This window comes from Chaetodon auriga, chromosome 16 (assembly GCF_051107435.1).
Source record: "Chaetodon auriga isolate fChaAug3 chromosome 16, fChaAug3.hap1, whole genome shotgun sequence".
NCBI classification, from domain to species: Eukaryota; Metazoa; Chordata; class Actinopteri; order Chaetodontiformes; family Chaetodontidae; genus Chaetodon; species Chaetodon auriga.
In genome coordinates, this window is record NC_135089.1 from 10,459,686 (window position 1) to 10,478,339 (window position 18,654).

Genomic DNA, 18,654 nt, shown 5'->3' on the forward strand with positions numbered 1-18,654 from the left:
TTTAAAATGTCTGTGTGTTAATATTTGTCAAACCAGCCTGTGTCAGATCCATGTGAGGGAGTGAAACAAAAGTGCTGGAGGAGGGGGGAAGGGTCAAACTCTCCCCCACACAAACCCTTGAGCCTGAAACAAAAAAAGGAATTTAATCATGAAATCCACAACAAGTTAGCAGAGTTCAAATATCAAAACAAAAGCAAGGCTTGGAATACTGGTGTGGTGTGCTGTGGGGTGGCTTAGGATCCTGCTGCAGCAAATTGGCAAACACTGGGGGGGGACTGCAGAGAAAAATTTTCTATCACAGGAACATTTTCAAGAGTCACACTGGTAAGAGTGTCAGAGACAATATTTGTGCCTTCTGCTTCTTTGTGTGTTTAGTTAATTTTGTGTTAGTATTGGCGTGATGCCCTCAGCTGATATCAGACCCAGTTAGTCCTCTTTCACCCAAAGTGAAGGAATGAAATGAAAGCACTGGAGGAGGAAGAGAAAGAGCTTCAATTTGGATGTGAGGCACACCATGTGACTGGTGACACACGTCCAACTTTTTTTTTTTTTTTTTTTTTTTTTAATTGTTTTGCTCTCAGATTTATTTCTGTGTATGGTTAATGAATAACCAGCTGGCTTCTGTGATGCATTGAGAAAGCATGCAAGAGGTAAAGTTTATTCAAGTCACCAAGCAGACTATTAAGAAAAAGTGGTTGGGACATGGGTACATTTTAAGAGGTGAATGGCCAAAAACACAAACAGATTTGCAATATGATGTATTTTGTCTTACCCAGGTTCAAGCCTGTGATGATGGGGCAATATCTCAAAAGCATAAGTGGCAAACAAAATGGTGCCGCACGACTGGCAGCTAGTTACAGCAGCTCAGAGCGCTTTTCTTTTTGGTGTTTTGTTTTTGTTTTTTGGGGGTTTTTTTGCGCTTTTCTTGTGTTTCTTCCGTCACTAGTCTCATTCGATCATCTCCACTTAGGGATGTACAACTGGTGAGACGAGTGATCTGCTTTTTACTCTTTTCCACACTATTTAAAACAACATCGGGAGATCCCTTCAGCCACAGCTCCATTGTTTACACCTGTTAGTGCTGTGCAACACCAACATACTCCCAGTGGAAAGACCAGAGATCCCCATGGAAATAATAAGAAAGAGGAGGGCATGCAGAGCTGTAGCTACATGCCGTGACAAGAAAAGAACATACCATCTCTTATTATAGGGAACGTGAGATCTCTTCTTGATAAGATGGAGGAGGTACGAAACTGCAGAGGGATTCAGGACTTCCTACATGTTACATGTTCTTCCTGAGACATATCGTGTTGCTTGCCCATTCGCACATCCAAGTGAAAAGCTGTTGCAAATAAATACAGAACAGTACAGACTGAACCTGTTTGTATTGTTAACTGGACATGTTTTTGACTGAACAGAGAATACAGCTAGCAATATATAAGCTAGCTACATATAATAAGAAACTAAAGTAAAAGGTAGAAATGCACACTAATGAGGCTGTAATTCTGATTAAAGCCCATAAAACTGTCTTGTTTTGTGTTGGATAGAAGTCTGGCACCAGAGGGTGGTATGAGAGGAATGGGCAATGTTGTTACCTGCAGCAAAAGGGATTATCTTAGAACAAGGGCTCTAATTTCATGAAGTGCAAAGCACACACTCAAGTGGAATCGGGTAACGTGTCACGAGTTGTGACCAACACATTTTTGCAATTATCAGACTAGATACACTAGGACTGAGGAAGACAAGCTGAATACATCAGGTTATTAGTTGGTGGACGACAAACAAACTCAGCAGGTGGGGTTAATATTGAGATGTAGCTGCAACAGGTTATCAAGTACGGGGGAGAGGTTTAGGTCAAATGGAAACTGACTCCTTTCAGGAACACAAACATTCTCACTGAGCAGTTTTCCTCACAGTGAGTTCAATGAGCTCCTCTGTGAAATGCAGGGATATCTGCAGGTAGTCCAAACTGCTTTTTGGTTGAAATTACTGAGAAAAGTTATCTTAAGAGCACCTTTCTAGGTCCTAAAAGGGCCACTAAAAGAATGCAGGACCACAGACGCCTTTGATTGAACCCTCCTCGGGCAACCAGGACCTGGATGACTGAGAGCCTTCAAACATACCACTCTGAGTCACCACTGAGACTTCTTCAGTAGGTGTGATGGAGCAAATCAGTCAGTCACTCAGTGTGAACAATATCTTACTTTCTGTACTCAATGTCCTGATTGCAACCGCCCGCCCTCCAAACCCCACTCTGCTGCAGGCAGAAACTACAGAAACCAGTTTTGCTGCTTGTCAAAGATAAAGCCGTACACAAGTAGCATGAATACACAGGTTCTATTGGGAGTAAATTGATACCAACGTTTTTCTAAATGATCTCAAAGACGCAATGCACTTTATCAACAGAATGTGAAAAAGTAATAGTTCTGATGTTGTGTCAAAAACGTCTATGATACCATAATACCACTTTGTACCTCAAGGCCATAGATTGATAGCACACCAACACATCAACAGAGGAAATATTCTTGCACCTGTTGTCCTTATTAAACAGAAAAATATAACCGTATACTTTCGAAATTCAAGTTTCTCTCTCACTGAACGAATAGTTGAAATGACTGTACCTTTAACATATTATTAGTAGTAGGAGTAATAATAGCAGTAACAGCAGTAGTACATCAACGAGATGAAAATGCTGTTAATGAGGCTGTCTAATAAGTGCAAATCCTGTCCAAGCATGAATATGAGTCATTCCCAGTTCCCAAATGTTGGCATGGTATGTAACAATTTTTTTTTTATTTTATTTTTTTCTACAGAAAATTTGCCATTGAGTTAGAGCAAATTGCTGTTAATTGGTGAAATCTCTACACTAGTACTACTCTCTACATTTTCACACAACATCGTCTCACACGTCATGGGTGACTGAGTGACCACAAGAGGCAAAGAGGCAGTTCCTGATCTCTTCATTGGTGGCAACTGACAGCACAAAGCTTATGAGGCGAAGGGCTGAGGGTGAAGCCCACAGCTGGTGACAGATCCAGTTCCTCCTCTGTAACTCCAGGTGGAGGAGTGAAGTGAAAGCGCTGGAGGAGGGAGGTGAAGAAGAGGAAGAGCTCCATTTTGGCGAGACTCTCTCCAAGACACATCCTGCGACCTGCAAGAATGAAGAGTTGCAATGAGTTAAACTGAATGATATCCTCACGATTGTTAAATATCCGGAGAGAAAATTCAGATAAAGTTGTTGTACCGGCTGAGAAGGGCAAAAAGGCCTCTCTTCTGATGAATCTACCCTCCTCATCCAGGAAGTGGGAAGGGTTGAAAGTGTGAGGGCTCTCCCATTCACTCTCATCATAGAGGACAGAAGTAAGAAGAGGAAACACAGTAGTCCCCTGCAGGCAATGAAAGAGAGTAGGGTGCATCATAAAATATTGAATCCAAACGCTGTTTTCAAGAATTCAAACAACGTATTTAACGAAAGCAAGTGTGTGTGGATTCAGATTGATGTGAGCAACTGACTTCCTTGATAAAGTAGTCATGGTAGGTGATGTCTTGGCTGGTTTTGTGAGGAATAGACATGGGGACAATGTTAGCCAGTCTTTGTGACTCATGGATCACAGCATCAGTGTAGGGCAGGTTCTTTCTGTCCTCTACTCGGACTTGGCGGCTTCCGACCACCCTGCTCAGCTCCTCCTGGACCTGGTCTGGATGCATGTGAAAAAGGAATTCAGTTTTATGTGAGCATGGCCAGCTGAGATGAGCATGTGGATGTGTTTTTGCACCTTGAATGTGAGGGTACTTGGCCATGAAAAGTAGACACCACTGAAGTGTACTTGCTGTGGTGTCAGTTCCAGCTGCAAACAGATCTAGCACACTGCTGACCAGGTTTTCATCATGATAGTGTGAATCCTTGATTTCAGACTCCTATTATAACATACAGAAAAGAGGGATTATACTTAATGATTGACTTATCTTGTGTGATCAGCCTGGGAATGAATGCACTGGAGTTGGGACACCTCACCTCCACATTTATCTTACGGGTCAGGAATACATCAGCAAAGCATCTGTGCATCTCAGGGTTCAGAGTCTCCTTCAGATCTGCTATGATACTTTTTATATCTTCCTTGTTCTCTCCCACAATCGTTGTCACGTCCGTCTTGGTTTGGATAAAAGGACCCAGCCAAGGAAACATGTTGTATATCTGCAATGGAACACAACACAAATAAGTCTAATTATTGGAAGACTGAACATTATAGTTATGGGAGCTATTAGGTCTGGAGCCCCAGCTGGTTTCATTTAACTAGTGTTTTAAGTTGGTTTGATTTACATTTGATTGTTAATCACTTCATTAGGGATATTTAAAAAGTACAAAAAAAAAAAAAATGGAAGCACTGTTTAGTTAGAACCCTTGCATATAAATTATTCAAAGTGATTGCTGCGACCCGACTCCAGATAGGCGGTTGAAGATGAGAGACGAGATGATCGCTAATGTGAGCTTGAGGCTTTTTTTACAACTATGAGTGCCCAGCTGAACATGCAAAAATGTAGCATTTTCTACAGTCAAATCTAGATCATGAACACAGACATATCTAAATGATGAATAAGATTAACAATAAACCAGAATAAAGTTTCCAATAAACATTTACTTAGATTGGATATCAATGCGCAGGTCCTCCAAGGAAATACATATTTTCCTCAGTCCCAATTTACAGAGTTTTTTGCATAAAAGAAATGTTTTTGTTTTTTTGTTTTTTTTTTTCAGTTAAGTATCAGTTCAATAACACTTTACCAAAAATTTCATGGACTACAATAAGATAATTCATCCCTTCCACCTTATTGCACAACAATGTCAAATTTTCTCATTATTATTAAGTCACTCTGTCGTACCAGGATGGGGGCTGTTCCCAAAAGATGGATGGCCTCGTGGTCTTTGTCCACCAAAGTTTGGAGGACAGGGTCTCCATATTCATACCTCTTTCCAAACATCATGGCTGCTATAACATTTGAAGCCGCATAACTTATTGTCTGGGAGTTGTTGAAGGCTTTACCTGAGAGACAGACAGAGAGAGACAGAGAGAGAGAGTTATGGACTAGACTTAAATAGAAAAAGTAAGGTATTGAAGGGACAGTGCTTTACTGGAGATAATGTTACCTTTCTGTTGTTCAAGTTCTTCAATCAGGTAGTGACATTCCTCAATGATTTTCCCTTCAGTAATCCTTTTGCCCATCCCAAAATCTTTCAGTGTAGTTAGAGCAAAACGTCTCATTTCTTTCCACGAGTTACCATTGGAGAATATTATGCCTTCAAAAAAAGTGGTTGGCTTGTTTAGACGAAAACAAAACAAAGTTACTCAAAAAAAGAAAGAAAGACAAATATTTTCTTACCATGTCCCTTGTTAAGATCATAGAATATGGGAGTGACTTCTCTGTCTCCAAACTCTTCAGCATGGTCGACCAGAGCCTGTTTGACTGTCCTGTATCCTGCCAGCACTACCACCTTCTGAAGTCCAAAGTAGACTGTGAACACTGGTCCATATTGTTTGGACAGCTAAAAGATGGAGGCAGGTCGAAGTGAGACTCACTGATTTTATGACTGAAAGCATATTTGCATATGCAACTAATGTAATTCCGAAAATAAACTTGAAAATGTCAAAATAAAAGCAATTGAAAGATTCACAATGTTTTAAGACACAAGACATTTCTCACATCATAAAGAGATTTGTCGAGTCTCTTGAGGTCCACCTGAAGCAAATTACCAAGCAGGGGGAGACGTGTTGGTCCTGGAGGCTCCTTTCTCTTTTCTTGGGAGCTTAAGCTGGAGTAAAAATGGTGAAAAACCAGCAAGCCCACAATAGCCACCAGCAGGGAGACTGAAGTGGAGGACTGGGAAAGATCTTCTAACATGATCCTACAGTCACCTGGGCCTGAATGCCTCTGGGGGGCACAAATGTTTTAACTTAACAGATATTGTCAAAGCTGAACAAAGGGTTAAAAGCGGGTTTGTAACCCAGTGCTGCCTCTTTCCTTCACTTTGATATTTGTACAGAGATTTTGCCCTCGGCTCCTCTCTGGGTGGAGCTGTCAACCAAGACTCCACACCTTCTCTGGGAGAGGCAGAACCAATCATGACAGACCTTCAACCCATCTCTTCAGTGTGTGTAAATAAGCAGACATGTCAGCCAATCACAGATCAAATCAAACTATCATCCCTGTGTAAGCAACTGGAATGCAACCTTTGGAAAAAAGTGGAAGAAAAGTTTTTGAGTCATGGAGGGAAACTGGATATGCAAAAGAATACAGCTCGAAAATCTGTGTGACTGTTTGCCCCTAACCCTAACAAACCAGAACTGTACTGAAAACATTTGCAAGAATACATGTGGAAAGTAAGACAAAGTTAAATTATGGAAGATGTTTGTTGTCTTTTCTTGCTCTTTTACATCTTTCATCTTGTCATGTCTTTACATATTGGTTTTATGTATTGGTGGGCTGCAAACAGGCCACAAGAGCATATCTTCAAGCCTGGGAAGATGGATTCTTGTGTTGCATGAGCTTGTGTGATCTCACGAGCTCACAAGTCCAGCTGCCTTACTAGGTAACTGTTCTTGACATCCTCTCCCACCTATACACCTGTTCCCACTTTTCTCATCAGCACTGCAGCATTTGCAGCCTTTCTCCCCAGTCAGTGTCAGTTCATTAAGTTTGTTAGTTTCTCTCTTGATGTGTGTATTTATATTTGCTTTTTAGCCACCTGTACCTGCCTCCCTTCCTGCCTGCCTGTAAGCTTTTGCATATTCACCACTGCAAATAAAAAGAAAAAACTGAATTGCTGTGGTTGTGCATTGTCTACATTTATGTCCATCCCCTGCTGCCTCATACTCACCACCTTGACAGAACAATCTGACCAAAAACGGATTCAGCAAACAGTCCATGGCCCTGCCTGCCTTTTTCCTGGCATAACTTTGGAGCGTTGCAGGATAATTTTATTTCTGTGAAGAGCCAGGCTTCCTGGAGTCCCTTGCAGTCATCTGGAAGGGGAACCCTGAATTTGACCAGTTGGTTCTGTAGGTAGAAGTCCATGCTTGCTCTATTCCACGTCCAATTTTTCCAGAGCACACCCAGTCCTATCCTCAATTTGATATGGCTTCATGAGCCTGCAGCCTGCCTGCCCTGGGCTGACAGCCCTCTGCCTGCCTTCCCTTCAACCCTTCAAGCCTTCAGTGGACTGGTTGAGAAGCCCCCCTGACATCCAGCAGGCACCTATTGAAGGGAGTTGCCTGAACATTTTCACAGGGTACCATGGAGTCCCAGAAGAAGACGGGGTCCCCAAAGCAAAGACTTCAGCAACTACCCAGCATCACAAAACTCTGGTCAGCTGCCCGTGCAGATGCACAGCCAGAGCCCCTGTTACTAGCCTCCTGTTGTCTGCTTGTCCTGCACCATGCTCCAAATTTCAGCCAGATCATCAGTTGTCAGCTACCTATCTTCATCTCAAACCTCTTGGCCAACCTCTGGAGCTTCCTCTTCTACGTTGCCAGCGTCCAGGTTGTCCTCCTGCTCCATCCAACCCCAGGTGTCTGGCTGAGGTCTCCTGTCCTGTCTTTCAGCAACTTTCTATATAAAATGCATGGGTGTTATGTTATATGCAAATGCCTTTAAAAGGTGAATTTAGGAAGATATGTAAAAGAGGGTTAATGTGACCTATTCACTCTACTGTTATGCAGCTCCACACCATGAATGAAGCATGAGGGTTGACAGTCAGCTGAGGAGAAAAGAATCTTGTCAAATAGCTGAATCATAACATGAAAGAAGTTCATGCAACTTTTCAGGTAATTAAATCTTCTGTCGTACTTTTATTTTTGTCTTTTCCCACCAGAAAACATTAAAGAAAGGATTGTGTCTAATATTTCTTATGTAAGTTCTCTCTGGAGGGAGCAAACAGCACAGAGACCAATATGAAAGAATGGCATATAAGTGAAGTTTATTGTTATTTCAGATGTACAGCAGGTATAAGCTACATCAAGAGGAAAGATCACATTCATGTAAATGACATTATCTCTGCCATTTGCTGCAATATGAGAAAGTAAACCCCTGACAAATTCCAACCTGCAAAACTCAGTACAAACAACCCATTGTGACTGAGAGGCAGGAATATACAAGCAGATGTACATGTACCATTCGAAAACAATGCATATACGTACAATTCCGACAAGTTGGTTAATGTGTACAAATTACTAAAAACATTTAGACCAGTCAGCATCTCCACCTGTGTACAACACCATTCATTTTTCTCCTCCATCATTTCTGATAACTTGCTATCCTACAGTAGGTGACTGAAATGAACTTTTTCCTGCCATTGTTCACTGATCCTGGTTCTGACAATAGAGACATCTGCTGGCTGATAAGGATGCCATGCCCTGTGTGGGGGTGAGCAGCACAATATGCAGGCCATTTTGCACAGGCAGTTGTAATGCACTGCTCCAGCTCTCTTCCTCATTGACGACTGACAGCACACAACTCATGAGATGTAGGGCTGACAGCAAGTCCCACAACTGGTGTCAGATCCAGTTCCTCCTCTGTAACTCCAGGGGGAGGAGTGAAACGAAAGCACTGGAGGAGGGAGGTCAAGAAGAGAAAGAGCTCCATCTTAGCAAGGCTTTCTCCAAGACACACCCTGCGACCTGCAAGAATGAGGAGATGCAACATTTAAACTGGATCATATATTTCGAGTTGTAAAATGCCTGTAGAGAAAGATCTAATAAAATTGTTGTACCTGCAGAAAAGGGCAAAAAGGCCTCTCTTCTGATAAATTTACCCTCCTCATCCAGGAAGTGGGAAGGGTTGAAAGTGTGTGGGCTCTCCCATTCACTCTCATCATACAGGACAGAAGTAAGAAGAGGAAACACAGTAGTCCCCTGTAGGCAATGGAAGAGAGCAGGTTTAACATATGACGTCTCAGAACGAAAGTTTCCAAGTTGAGAGGTGGATGGAAATTTCCAGGATATTTTCTACATGGATAAGCACTGAAACACATGTGAACATTAAACCTTTTTGATGAAGTAGCCCTGAAAGGTGATGTCTCGGCTGGTTTGATGGGGAAAGGCCATGGGGGAGATGTTAGCCATTCTCTGTGTCTCATGGATCACAGCATCAGTGTAGGGCAGGTTCTTCCTGTCCTCTAATAGGACCTGGCGGCTTCCGACCACCCTGCTCAGCTCCTCCTGGACCTGGTCTGGATGCATGTGAAAAAGGTTTAATTTGATGAATATGTAATGCTACTTTAACCCAAATCTCATATGAGCATGGCCAGCTGAGATGAGCATGTGGATGTGTTTTTGCACCTTGAATTTGAGGGTACTTGGCCATGAAAAGTAGACACCACTGAATTGTACTTGCTGTGGTGTCAGTTCCAGCTGCAAACAGATCTAGCACACTGCTGACCAGGTTTTCATCATGATAGTGTGAATCCTTGATTTCAGACTCCTATTATAACATACAGAACAGAGGGATTATACTTAATGATTGACTTATCTTGTGTGATCAGCCTAGGAATGAATGCACTGGAGTTGGGACACCTCACCTCCACATTTATCTTACGGGTCAGAAATAAGTCAACAAAGCATCTGTGCATCTCAGGGTTCAGAGTCTCCTTCAGATCTGCTATGATACTTTTTAGTAAATCCTTGTTCTCTCCCACAATCCTCTTCACATACGCCAGGGTCTGGATAAAAGGGCCCATCCAAGGAAACGTGTTGTATATCTGTAACAGAGCACAACACAAATTAGTCTAATTATTGGGGAGCTATTAGGTCTGGAGCCCCAGCTGGTTTCATTTAACCAGTGTTTTCATTTGGTTTTGTTTTACATTTGATTGTTAATCACTTCATTAGGGATATTTAAAAAGTACAAAAAAAAATAAAATAAAAATGGAAGCACTGTTTAGTTAGAACCCTTGCAAATAAATGATTCAAAATGATTGCTAATGTGAGCTTGAGGCTTTTTTACAACTATGAGTGCCCAGCTGAACATGCAAAAATGTAGCATTTTCTACAGGCAAATCTAGATCATGAACACAGACATATCTAAATGATGAATAAGATTAAAAATAAACCAGAAAAAAGTTTCCAATAAACATTTACTTAGATTGGATTTCAATGCGCAGGTCCTCCAAGGAAATCCGTATTTTCCTCAGTACTAAATTACAGAGTTTTTTGCATAAAAGAAATGTTTTTGTTTTTTTGTTTTTTTTGTTTTTTAATTAAGTATCAGTTCAATAACACTTTAACAAAAATTTCATGGACTACAATAAGATAATTCATCTCTTCCGCCTTATTGCACAACAATGTAAAATATTCTCATTATCATTAAGTCACTCTGTCATACCAGGATGGGGGCTGTTGCCAAAAGATGGATGGCCTCGTGGTCTTTGTCCACCAAAGTTTGGAGGACAGGGTCTCCATATTCATACCTCTTTCCAAACACCATGGATGCTATAACATTTGAAGCCGCATAACTTATTGTCTGGGAGTTGTTGAAGGCTTTACCTGAGAGACAGACAGAGAGAGACAGAGAGAGAGAGAGTTATGGACCCGACTTAAATAGAAAAAGTAAGGTATTGAAGGGACAGTGCTTTACTGGAGATAATGTTACCTTTCTGTTGTTCAAGTTCTTCAATCAAGTAGTGACATTCCTCAATGATTTTCCCTTCAGTAATCCTTTTGCCCATCCCAAAATGTTTCAGTGCAGTTAGAGCGAAACGTCTCATTTCTTTCCACGAGTTACCATTGGAGAGTATTATGCCTTCAAAAAAAAAAAAAAAAAGTGGTTGGCTTGTTTAGACGAAAACAAAACAAAGTTACTCAAAAGAAAGACAGAAATATTTTCTTACCATGTCCATTGTTAACATCAATGAATGAGGGAGTGACTTCTCTGTCTCCAAACTCTTCAGCATGGTTGACCAGAGCCTGTTTGACTGTCCTGTATCCTGCCAGCACTACCACCTTCTGAAGTCCAAAGTAGACTGTGAACACTGGTCCATATTGTTTGGACAGCTAAAAGATGGAGGCAGGTCAAAGTGAGACTCACAGTCCTTGATAACAAATGTGATTTACTGACTGAAAACATATTTGAACAAGCAACTAATATAATTCCGAAAATAAACTTGAAAATGTCAAAATAAAAGCAATTAAAAGATTCACACTGTTTTAAGAAACAAGACATTTCTCACATCAAAAAGAGATCTGTCGAGTCTCTTGAGGTCCACCTGAAGCAAATTACCGAGCAGGGGGAGACGTGTTGGTCCTGGAGGCTCCCTTCTCGTTTCTTGGGGGCTTAAGCTGGAGTAAAAATGGTGAAAAACCAGCAAGCCCACAATAGCCACCAGCAGGGAGACTGAAGTAGAGGACTGGCAAAGATCTTCTAGCATGATCCCACAGTCACCTGGACCTGAATACGACTGGGATCGCAAGCGTTTTAACTTAACAGATATTAACAGAGGCATAAATGCTGGTTTGTAACCCAGTACTGCTTCTTTCCTTCACTTTGATATTTATACAGCGATGTCACTCTAGGCACCTGTCTGGGTGGAGCTGTCAACCAAGACCGCACACCTTCTCTTGGAGAGGCAGAACCAATCATGACAGACCTTCAACTCATCTCTTCAGTTTGTGTTAATGAGCAGATATGTCAGCCAATGACAGATCTAATCAAACATTCATCTCTGTGTTAGCATCTGAAATGCAACCTTTGGAAAAAATATAAAGTGAAATTCCGGTTCTACAACCAGTCGGAAGAAGTTTATTAATATTTCAGATGTACAGCAGGTATAAGCTACATCAAGAGGAAAGATCACATTCATGTAAATGACATTATCTCTGCCATTTGCTGCAATATGAGAAATTAAACCCCTGACAAATTACAACCTACAAAACTCAGTACAAACAACCCATTGTGACTAAGAGGCAGGAATATACAGGCAGATGTACATGTACCATTCGAAAACAATGCATATACGTACAACCAAATTCAGACAAGTTGATTAATGTGTACAAATTACTAAAAATATTTAGACCAGTCAGCATCTCCACCTGTGTACAACACCATTCATTTTTCTCCTCCATCATTTCTGATAACTTGCTATCCTACAGTAGGTGACTGAAATGAACTTTTTCCTGCCATTGTTCACTGATCCTGGTTCTGACAATAGAGACATCTGCTGGCTGATAAGGATGCCATGCCCTGTGTGGGGGTGAGCAACACAATATGCAGGCCATTTTGCACAGGCAGTTGTAATGCACTGCTCCAGCTCTCTTCCTCATTGACGACTGACAGCACACAATTGATGAGGTGAAGGGCTGAGGGTGAAGCCGACAGCTGGTAACAGATCCAGTTCCTCCTCTGTAACTCCAGGGGGAGGAGTGAAACGAAAGCGCTGGAGGAGGGAGGTGAAGAAGAGAAAGAGCTCCATCTTAGCAAGGCTTTCTCCGAGACACACCCTGCGACCTGCAAGAATGAGGAGTTGCAACAAGTTCAACTGGATCATGTATTTAGAGTTGTAAAGAAAGCTTTGGCTAAGTTGTTTTACCTGCAGAAAAGGGCAAAAAGGCCTCTCTTCTGATAAATTTACCCTCCTCATCCAGGAAGTGGGAAGGGTTGAAAGTGTGAGGGCTTTCCCATTCACTCTCATCATACAGGACAGAAGTAAGAAGAGGAATCACAGTAGTCCCCTGCAGGCAATGGAAGAGAGCAGGTTTAACATAAGACGTCTTAGAATGAAAGTTAATCAGAGCTTAATGGACGTTTCCAGGATATGTTCTTCGTGGATAAGTTCTGAAACATATGTGAGCACTCAACCTTTTTGATGAAGTAGCCCTGAAAGGTGACGTCTCGGCTGGTTTTATGAGGAATAGCCATGGGGGCAATGTTAGCCATTCTCTGCGTCTCGTGGATCACAGCATCAACGTATGGTAGGTTTTTCCGGTCATCTACCCGGACCTGACGGCTTCCAACCACCCTGCTCAGCTCCTCCTGGACCTGGTCTGAAAACAAAAAATCATGAATTGATGTTTTTTGTCTGCTTTCACTCTAACAAGGCTAAGAGTCTACAGCCATTCTAGAACCCCCATGAAGATTTACTATGAAGCACAGTTGTGCTTTGAGCTGCAGCACTCTCACTCACTACTGAACCAGTTTCAGAAACCAGTGTCCCCATTAATCACTGACTCACAACAACATGGTAAAATAGGGTCCAGATACACAGGTAATATGTGACTAGAATGTCTCTCATTTGTAAGAGACATTGAAATCTTCCAGCAATACGGACTGGCACCAATTGGGAACTCTGCTGATTGAAAATGAAATGTAGGCTAAGGTGAACTGAGCAAATGAATCAATCATTTAGATACATGGGTCTTTTAAAAGACATACCTACATACCAGTGTCCTATGGGTTCTATAGCATACTGTGCAACCCATAGCACACTGTGGGTGTGTGTTAATGTGCATCCCAGATTGTGTCAACGTGGATGAAACTGTGGCCAAGCTGGCCGCATTCAGTTATTGACCAGTTTATTGACCAACCATTGTTATGTAGTTAAGCAGATAGAACTGTCCAGCATGACTATCTTATCACATATATTCCATTTGTTCTTGTCTTTGTCAAGCATTGAAGGGCACCCACAGGTAAAAACATTACATTTAGAAGCCTCCTCTCTCCTTACCTTGTATATGTGGATATTTGGTCATAAACAGCAAACCCCATCTCAGTGTAGCTGCTGTGGTATCAGTACCAGCTGCAAACAGGTTGGTCACTGTAAATATAAAGTTTCTCTCATGGTAGTGAGTGTCCACAACACAAGAGTCCTAAGACAAAGAACACACACATCATTATTAAACAAAAGTGTGCAAAATTGCTGCTGAAGCTGCAGATGAAAAACAAATGCAAAGGATCTAACCTCTTCTTTCTTCTTTCGAATCAGATAACAGTCCACAAGACCCCTGCATATGTTAGGGTTCAGACTCTCTTTCAGATGCTTGATTAAATCTTTGATATTCTTGACAGTCATCTCAGTATTTTTTAATATCAGCCTCCGGTTTTTGATCCAGCTGGCAAGCCAGGGAAACGTGTTGTAAAGCTGTGAAGCAACAGAAAAAACAACAAAGACAACTGAAGACAATGCTTTCATACTCTCTTGCCACATGAGTGTTAAAGCTCAAAATACAAGGAGAATGATAGGGAATGACCTCATTGTGCACCACATATGTATTCAGAAATAGCTAGTATTTTACACACAATATTCATCCATTATTTGCCACAGTTGATTATTTTCCATCATCAGATGTCTGCAGATTCCAGTGCCTTCTTGTATTGTATTGTCACTTTAAAATTTGCTCCAAACCATTGTAACTGCCACTACAAAGTTACCCTCACAGTAAATTGCTGAGGGCTTAGATGCTTTTTACCATTCTATATATTTATTCAATAACTAATTATTTTCTAAATCCTGTGTCCACTTTCTATATGGAATCATTTTATTGAATTGGCCTTTCAATTGTCCAACTGTAAGACTTGTACAAACTCAATACTTACGAACTGCAATATACATTTAATTGGATAAGCATACTATCCCAATCCTAGTTACCACTGCTTACATAATTAGCATGGTGTGCAATCCTAATTTGAAAAGCAAATATGAAGATTACCTGGATTGGCGCAGAGCCAGTCATGCGAATGTTCTCATTGGCTCTTCTCACCATGTTTTGGAATTGGGGGTCATTATATTCAAACCTGCTTCCATACACAATGGAGGAGATGATATTGGATGTTGCATAATTGGCAGGACGTGCTGTATCAAATGGCTTCCCTGTGAAGTGACGGCAAGAAATTGTTCATTTTCATCATGAAATTAGCATTACGATGACACCGTCTTAACATCATCTTTTATTTTTGTGTATCAGGACACCTCATCGTGCACTATCACTTCCATACATTGACTCCATACCTTTATGCTGTTCAAACATTTGGATCAGATGGTGGCATTCCTCCAAGATTTTATCCTCAGCTACTCTTTTACCCATCCCAAAGTCTCTCAGGGTGGAAAGGGAAAAACGTCTCATTTCTTTCCACGATTCTCCATTTGCAAACAGAATCCCTATTAAACATGACACGCTCAAGTGAAAATTAATCTGTACATGTCATATATACATACAGTATATTATAATGCTCATCTGTGATTTGCCTAAATGAAACCACCTAGAAATATAAAATTGAACGTTGAGTCAGATAAAAACAGTGTTTTATTAAACAGATGACAAATCCAATGTTATCAATGGTTTTGCTTTTGCTATAACTGTTCATTTACATTATTGGCTTTGTGCTAATATGTAAGAATAGTGAAGTAAAGGAGGACATACCGTGACCTTGAGTCATATCATAAAATATTGGAGAGATATCTCGATCTCCAAACGCTTCTGCATTGCTGACCAGAGCCTCTTTGACTGTCTTGTATCCAGCCAGGACCACCACTTTATTGGTTCCCAAGTGCACCGTAAATACAGACCCATATTTCTTTGAAAGCTAGTAAAATTTAAAAATGTAACTGAATATGTCAGAGATGGTGTCAGGATTTATTATTATAAATGAAATGACAAGGAAATAAACCACAACATGTTCCAAAATGGATTTGTTTTGTGGTCAAAGTGTTAAACTCACCTCACAGAGGGTTTTGTAGGGTCTCTTGAGATCAAGCTGCAGCAGGTTGCCAAGCAGGGGAAGAGGCCTCGGTCCTGGAGGCTCCTTCCGCATTTCCTGGGAGGTGAAACTCCTGGAAACAACATAGAGGATAAGAAGGAGAGCAAAAGCCCCCAACAGAGTGGCTGGACTGGAGAAGAGAAAGAAAACAAAATCCTCCAAAAAAGACATCTGTTGTGCTGTTGACAGAACTCCTCTTACTGAGCCTTGGTGCTAAAACACAGTGCTGTTTAGGCTCAACCAACATGACTTGAACTGTTTCTTGCAGCTATGGTATAGGATTACTAATCACCTCCCCACCCTTCAGGGCTTTGTTGTCAGAGACATGTCTCAAAGGTGAAGCAGACTTGACAGTTAAAGCCCAAGGACTTGTTTGTCTAGGCTCTGAAGCAACATTTTTTCAGGTAGACCTGAGTTCTACAATGAAAAGGTTCACTGAACAACAGGGTGTTTTATGTCTGAGCATCTCTGATTTCAGGTACATGTAATTGGAGGTTAAAATTTAAGTCACCTGTATTGTTGATTCAAAATTCCTGAGTAATGTCAGTTCTGCAAAGTTCTTTTAGATGTCTTCAGGGTCTTATTTGTCTGGACTAGTCGTTCCCAACCTTTTTGACTTGTTGTTTAGAAGGACTATCAACTTGCAAATCTTCGTGGTTGTATATGTTTATGTGCTATGAAAAGTGCAAACAAAAAATGAATTTCCCCTCACAGGTTGTTTCACTTAAATCCATTTCTAAGCCAAAATAAATGAATCCTTTCAGTGTTTCACAAGACAAAAAGTATGACTTATTTTATGTGGCAGATGTTTGTTTTATTTACAACTCTGGCAATCATCCTGTGACCTACAGTGTCTTCAGAGCAAACCCAAATGGCAACTGCAACCAGGAATGTGCACAGTAAATACCATGTAAGTAGACTCCAGGAATGCACGTGTTTGAGAGCACTCGCAAATGATCTGCAAACAAGAACGAACTGAACAGCTCCAGCCACCCTGTGACTCCCTCTTACCCAAAACTGCTGGACCTCTGGACAGCTAACTCTGAATAGTTAATACACACATACTGTTGACTAAAAAATTGTTAGGTCTAGGTTGTTAACAATTTTAAATAGAGATGCTTTACTTTATGGGTTTGTGAATTCCAAAAAAAATTTGCAGTAATCTTTTAAGACATCTCTCAGGAACAACTATAGAAATTGGTACTTACATTTACATACATAGTTTAAAGTGATAACATGGAGGTTCTATTCACTGGATACACTTATAAAGAAATAATTAAAACTGATAGCTCATGTGTCCAAGACACTGTTTTTAGTCACTGCACAGATGAGCATGCAAGAATGTGAAATTTGTCTGCAGGAAAATAAAAGTAATGAATAAGAATAATAATAAAGCAGAATAAAGTTTCCAATCAACAAATGTTTACTTGGATTGGATTTTAATGCAGAGGTCCTCCAAGGAAAGTTCTGTTTTCCTCAATTCCACGTTATTTCCATATAATTCATCTCTAAAGTCTTAACTAGTGCTTATTATGCACTAGAATGTCAACTTTTCTTAATCATTAAGTCACTTTCTAGTGGAGGATGGGAGCTGATTCTGTATTGTATTGCATTCAGACCACCATTGTATTCAGAACATGATGGCCGCTACAGCATTTGAAGCTGCATGAGAAGATGACTGAGTGTTGCTGAAGGCTTTACCTGAGAGAGAGAGTTATGGACAGGAGGTACAAAGAAACTGTAAGGTATTGAAGGGACAATACTTTACTGGAGATAATGTGAACTTCATGTTGTCCAAATTCTTCAGTCAGGTAGTGACATGCCTCTTCAGTAATCCTTTGGCCCATCCCGAAATCCTTCAGTGTAGTTAAGACCAAAACACATCTTTTCTTTCCACGAGTCACCAATAGAGAATACTGTGCCAGGAAACACAAGTGGTTTCTTAGCATGCCCTTTGTTTAAGTCATACAATATGAGAGCAACATCTCTGCCTCCAAACTCTTCAGCATGGTTGACCAGAGCATGTTTGACTGTCCTGTGTGGCCATAGTTTTTGAACAGCTAAAAGGATGGAGCCAGGTAAAAGTGAGATTTACAGTTCTAGATATCTAATTTACTGACTTGTACTGGTAACATATTTGCATTATGCGAGTGATCTAATTACTAAAATGAAACTGTTTTCTGTCAAATAAAGGAAGAGAATCACATTGTTGAAGTCAAACACATTTTTCACATACTGGCAGGGAGACTGGAGGATTGGACTAGATCTTCCAAAATGATCCTAGAGTCACCTGGACCTGACTCCCTCTGAGGATGCAAACCTTTTCACAGAACAACCATTTTCCAAGTGTGGCGAGGGAGAGTAGGAGGAAGTGATTGATCGGAATACTGTATGTATGCTTGTACACACTAACGGTTGCACGACAACGCCACCCCGGGAATTTCACGCAGGGAACTAGACACACAGGTCCGTTTCTACTGATGGACAGAGACGTGGTTCCAAGGGTTAAAAAGGACAAGTTTATTAAATTGTATTTTTAAAAGCAAACCATTCATACAGGGAGGAAAAAGGGAGACCTGATCAGGAGCTGAGGCATCGGGGTGGGCGAGTGCTAGTGAAGGGGGAGTGAGCCACACAAATATGAAAAAGTAATACCAACTTAAAACACCCACACACACACGTGATGGACAGTGAAGTGACCAAATCCCAGGGAAGCACAGCACACAAACCGAAGGACACCACCACCATTCACCGGCACCGTCGTCACCACCACCGGCCTCCAGCAGCTGAAAGGGGAGAAAACAAATTAGCGGGACTGGGACAACAACAGAAGAGAAACCAACAAAATCATTCAAAATCAAACCAAAGTTCAAACAAAGTTAAACTTTTAACCAAAAATATACAAGTCGTTTAAAT

General features: G+C 41.0%; 3 protein-coding genes across 3 annotated transcripts; all 3 read right to left on the reverse strand.

The window, feature by feature from the left end:
• Positions 1–2,960: 2,960 nt before the first annotated feature.
• On the reverse strand, positions 2,961–5,898 carry LOC143333757 (cytochrome P450 2K1-like). Its single transcript, XM_076752024.1, has 9 exons — positions 5,701–5,898; positions 5,380–5,542; positions 5,147–5,296; positions 4,882–5,042; positions 4,016–4,195; positions 3,777–3,918; positions 3,514–3,698; positions 3,245–3,386; positions 2,961–3,151 (listed from the first exon to the last, which is right to left on the reverse strand). Exons 1-9 carry the CDS (start codon positions 5,896–5,898, stop codon positions 2,961–2,963), a joined length of 1,512 nt encoding a protein of 503 aa, XP_076608139.1.
• A 2,586-nt stretch (positions 5,899–8,484) lies between these two features.
• LOC143333758 (cytochrome P450 2K1-like) lies at positions 8,485–11,422 on the reverse strand. The gene is made up of 9 exons (XM_076752025.1): positions 11,219–11,422; positions 10,880–11,042; positions 10,642–10,791; positions 10,375–10,535; positions 9,572–9,751; positions 9,333–9,474; positions 9,039–9,223; positions 8,765–8,906; positions 8,485–8,672 (listed from the first exon to the last, which is right to left on the reverse strand). Exons 1-9 carry the CDS (start codon positions 11,414–11,416, stop codon positions 8,485–8,487), a joined length of 1,509 nt encoding a protein of 502 aa, XP_076608140.1. The 5' UTR covers positions 11,417–11,422.
• An 882-nt stretch (positions 11,423–12,304) lies between these two features.
• Positions 12,305–15,909, reverse strand: LOC143333731 (cytochrome P450 2K1-like). Its single transcript, XM_076751966.1, has 9 exons — positions 15,700–15,909; positions 15,402–15,564; positions 14,990–15,139; positions 14,691–14,851; positions 13,943–14,122; positions 13,709–13,850; positions 12,844–13,028; positions 12,575–12,716; positions 12,305–12,492 (listed from the first exon to the last, which is right to left on the reverse strand). The coding sequence occupies exons 1-9, from the start codon at positions 15,907–15,909 to the stop codon at positions 12,305–12,307; spliced, it is 1,521 nt and encodes a 506-aa protein (XP_076608081.1).
• Between the last annotated feature and the right edge of the window lie 2,745 nt (positions 15,910–18,654).

Excerpts from the sequence above, each read along its gene's own strand:
- LOC143333757 (XM_076752024.1), bottom strand. The coding sequence starts at position 5,898 with ATGTTAGAAGATCTTTCCCAGTCCTCCACTTCAGTCTCCCTGCTGGTG. Across the intron at positions 3,919-4,015 it reads CCCGTAAGATAAATGTGGAG|GAGTCTGAAATCAAGGATTC; the intron begins GTGAGGTGTCCC and ends ATGTTATAATAG. Across the intron at positions 3,387-3,513 it reads ATGACTACTTTATCAAGGAA|GGGACTACTGTGTTTCCTCT; the intron begins GTCAGTTGCTCA and ends CATTGCCTGCAG.
- LOC143333758 (XM_076752025.1), bottom strand. The coding sequence starts at position 11,416 with ATGCTAGAAGATCTTTGCCAGTCCTCTACTTCAGTCTCCCTGCTGGTG. Across the intron at positions 8,907-9,038 it reads AGGGCTACTTCATCAAAAAG|GGGACTACTGTGTTTCCTCT; the intron begins GTTTAATGTTCA and ends CATTGCCTACAG. Across the intron at positions 8,673-8,764 it reads CTTTTTGCCCTTTTCTGCAG|GTCGCAGGGTGTGTCTTGGA; the intron begins GTACAACAATTT and ends TCATTCTTGCAG.
- LOC143333731 (XM_076751966.1), bottom strand. The coding sequence starts at position 15,909 with ATGTCTTTTTTGGAGGATTTTGTTTTCTTTCTCTTCTCCAGTCCAGCC. Across the intron at positions 14,852-14,989 it reads AATGTTTGAACAGCATAAAG|GGAAGCCATTTGATACAGCA; the intron begins GTATGGAGTCAA and ends GTCACTTCACAG. Across the intron at positions 13,851-13,942 it reads TTCGAAAGAAGAAAGAAGAG|GACTCTTGTGTTGTGGACAC; the intron begins GTTAGATCCTTT and ends TCTTTGTCTTAG.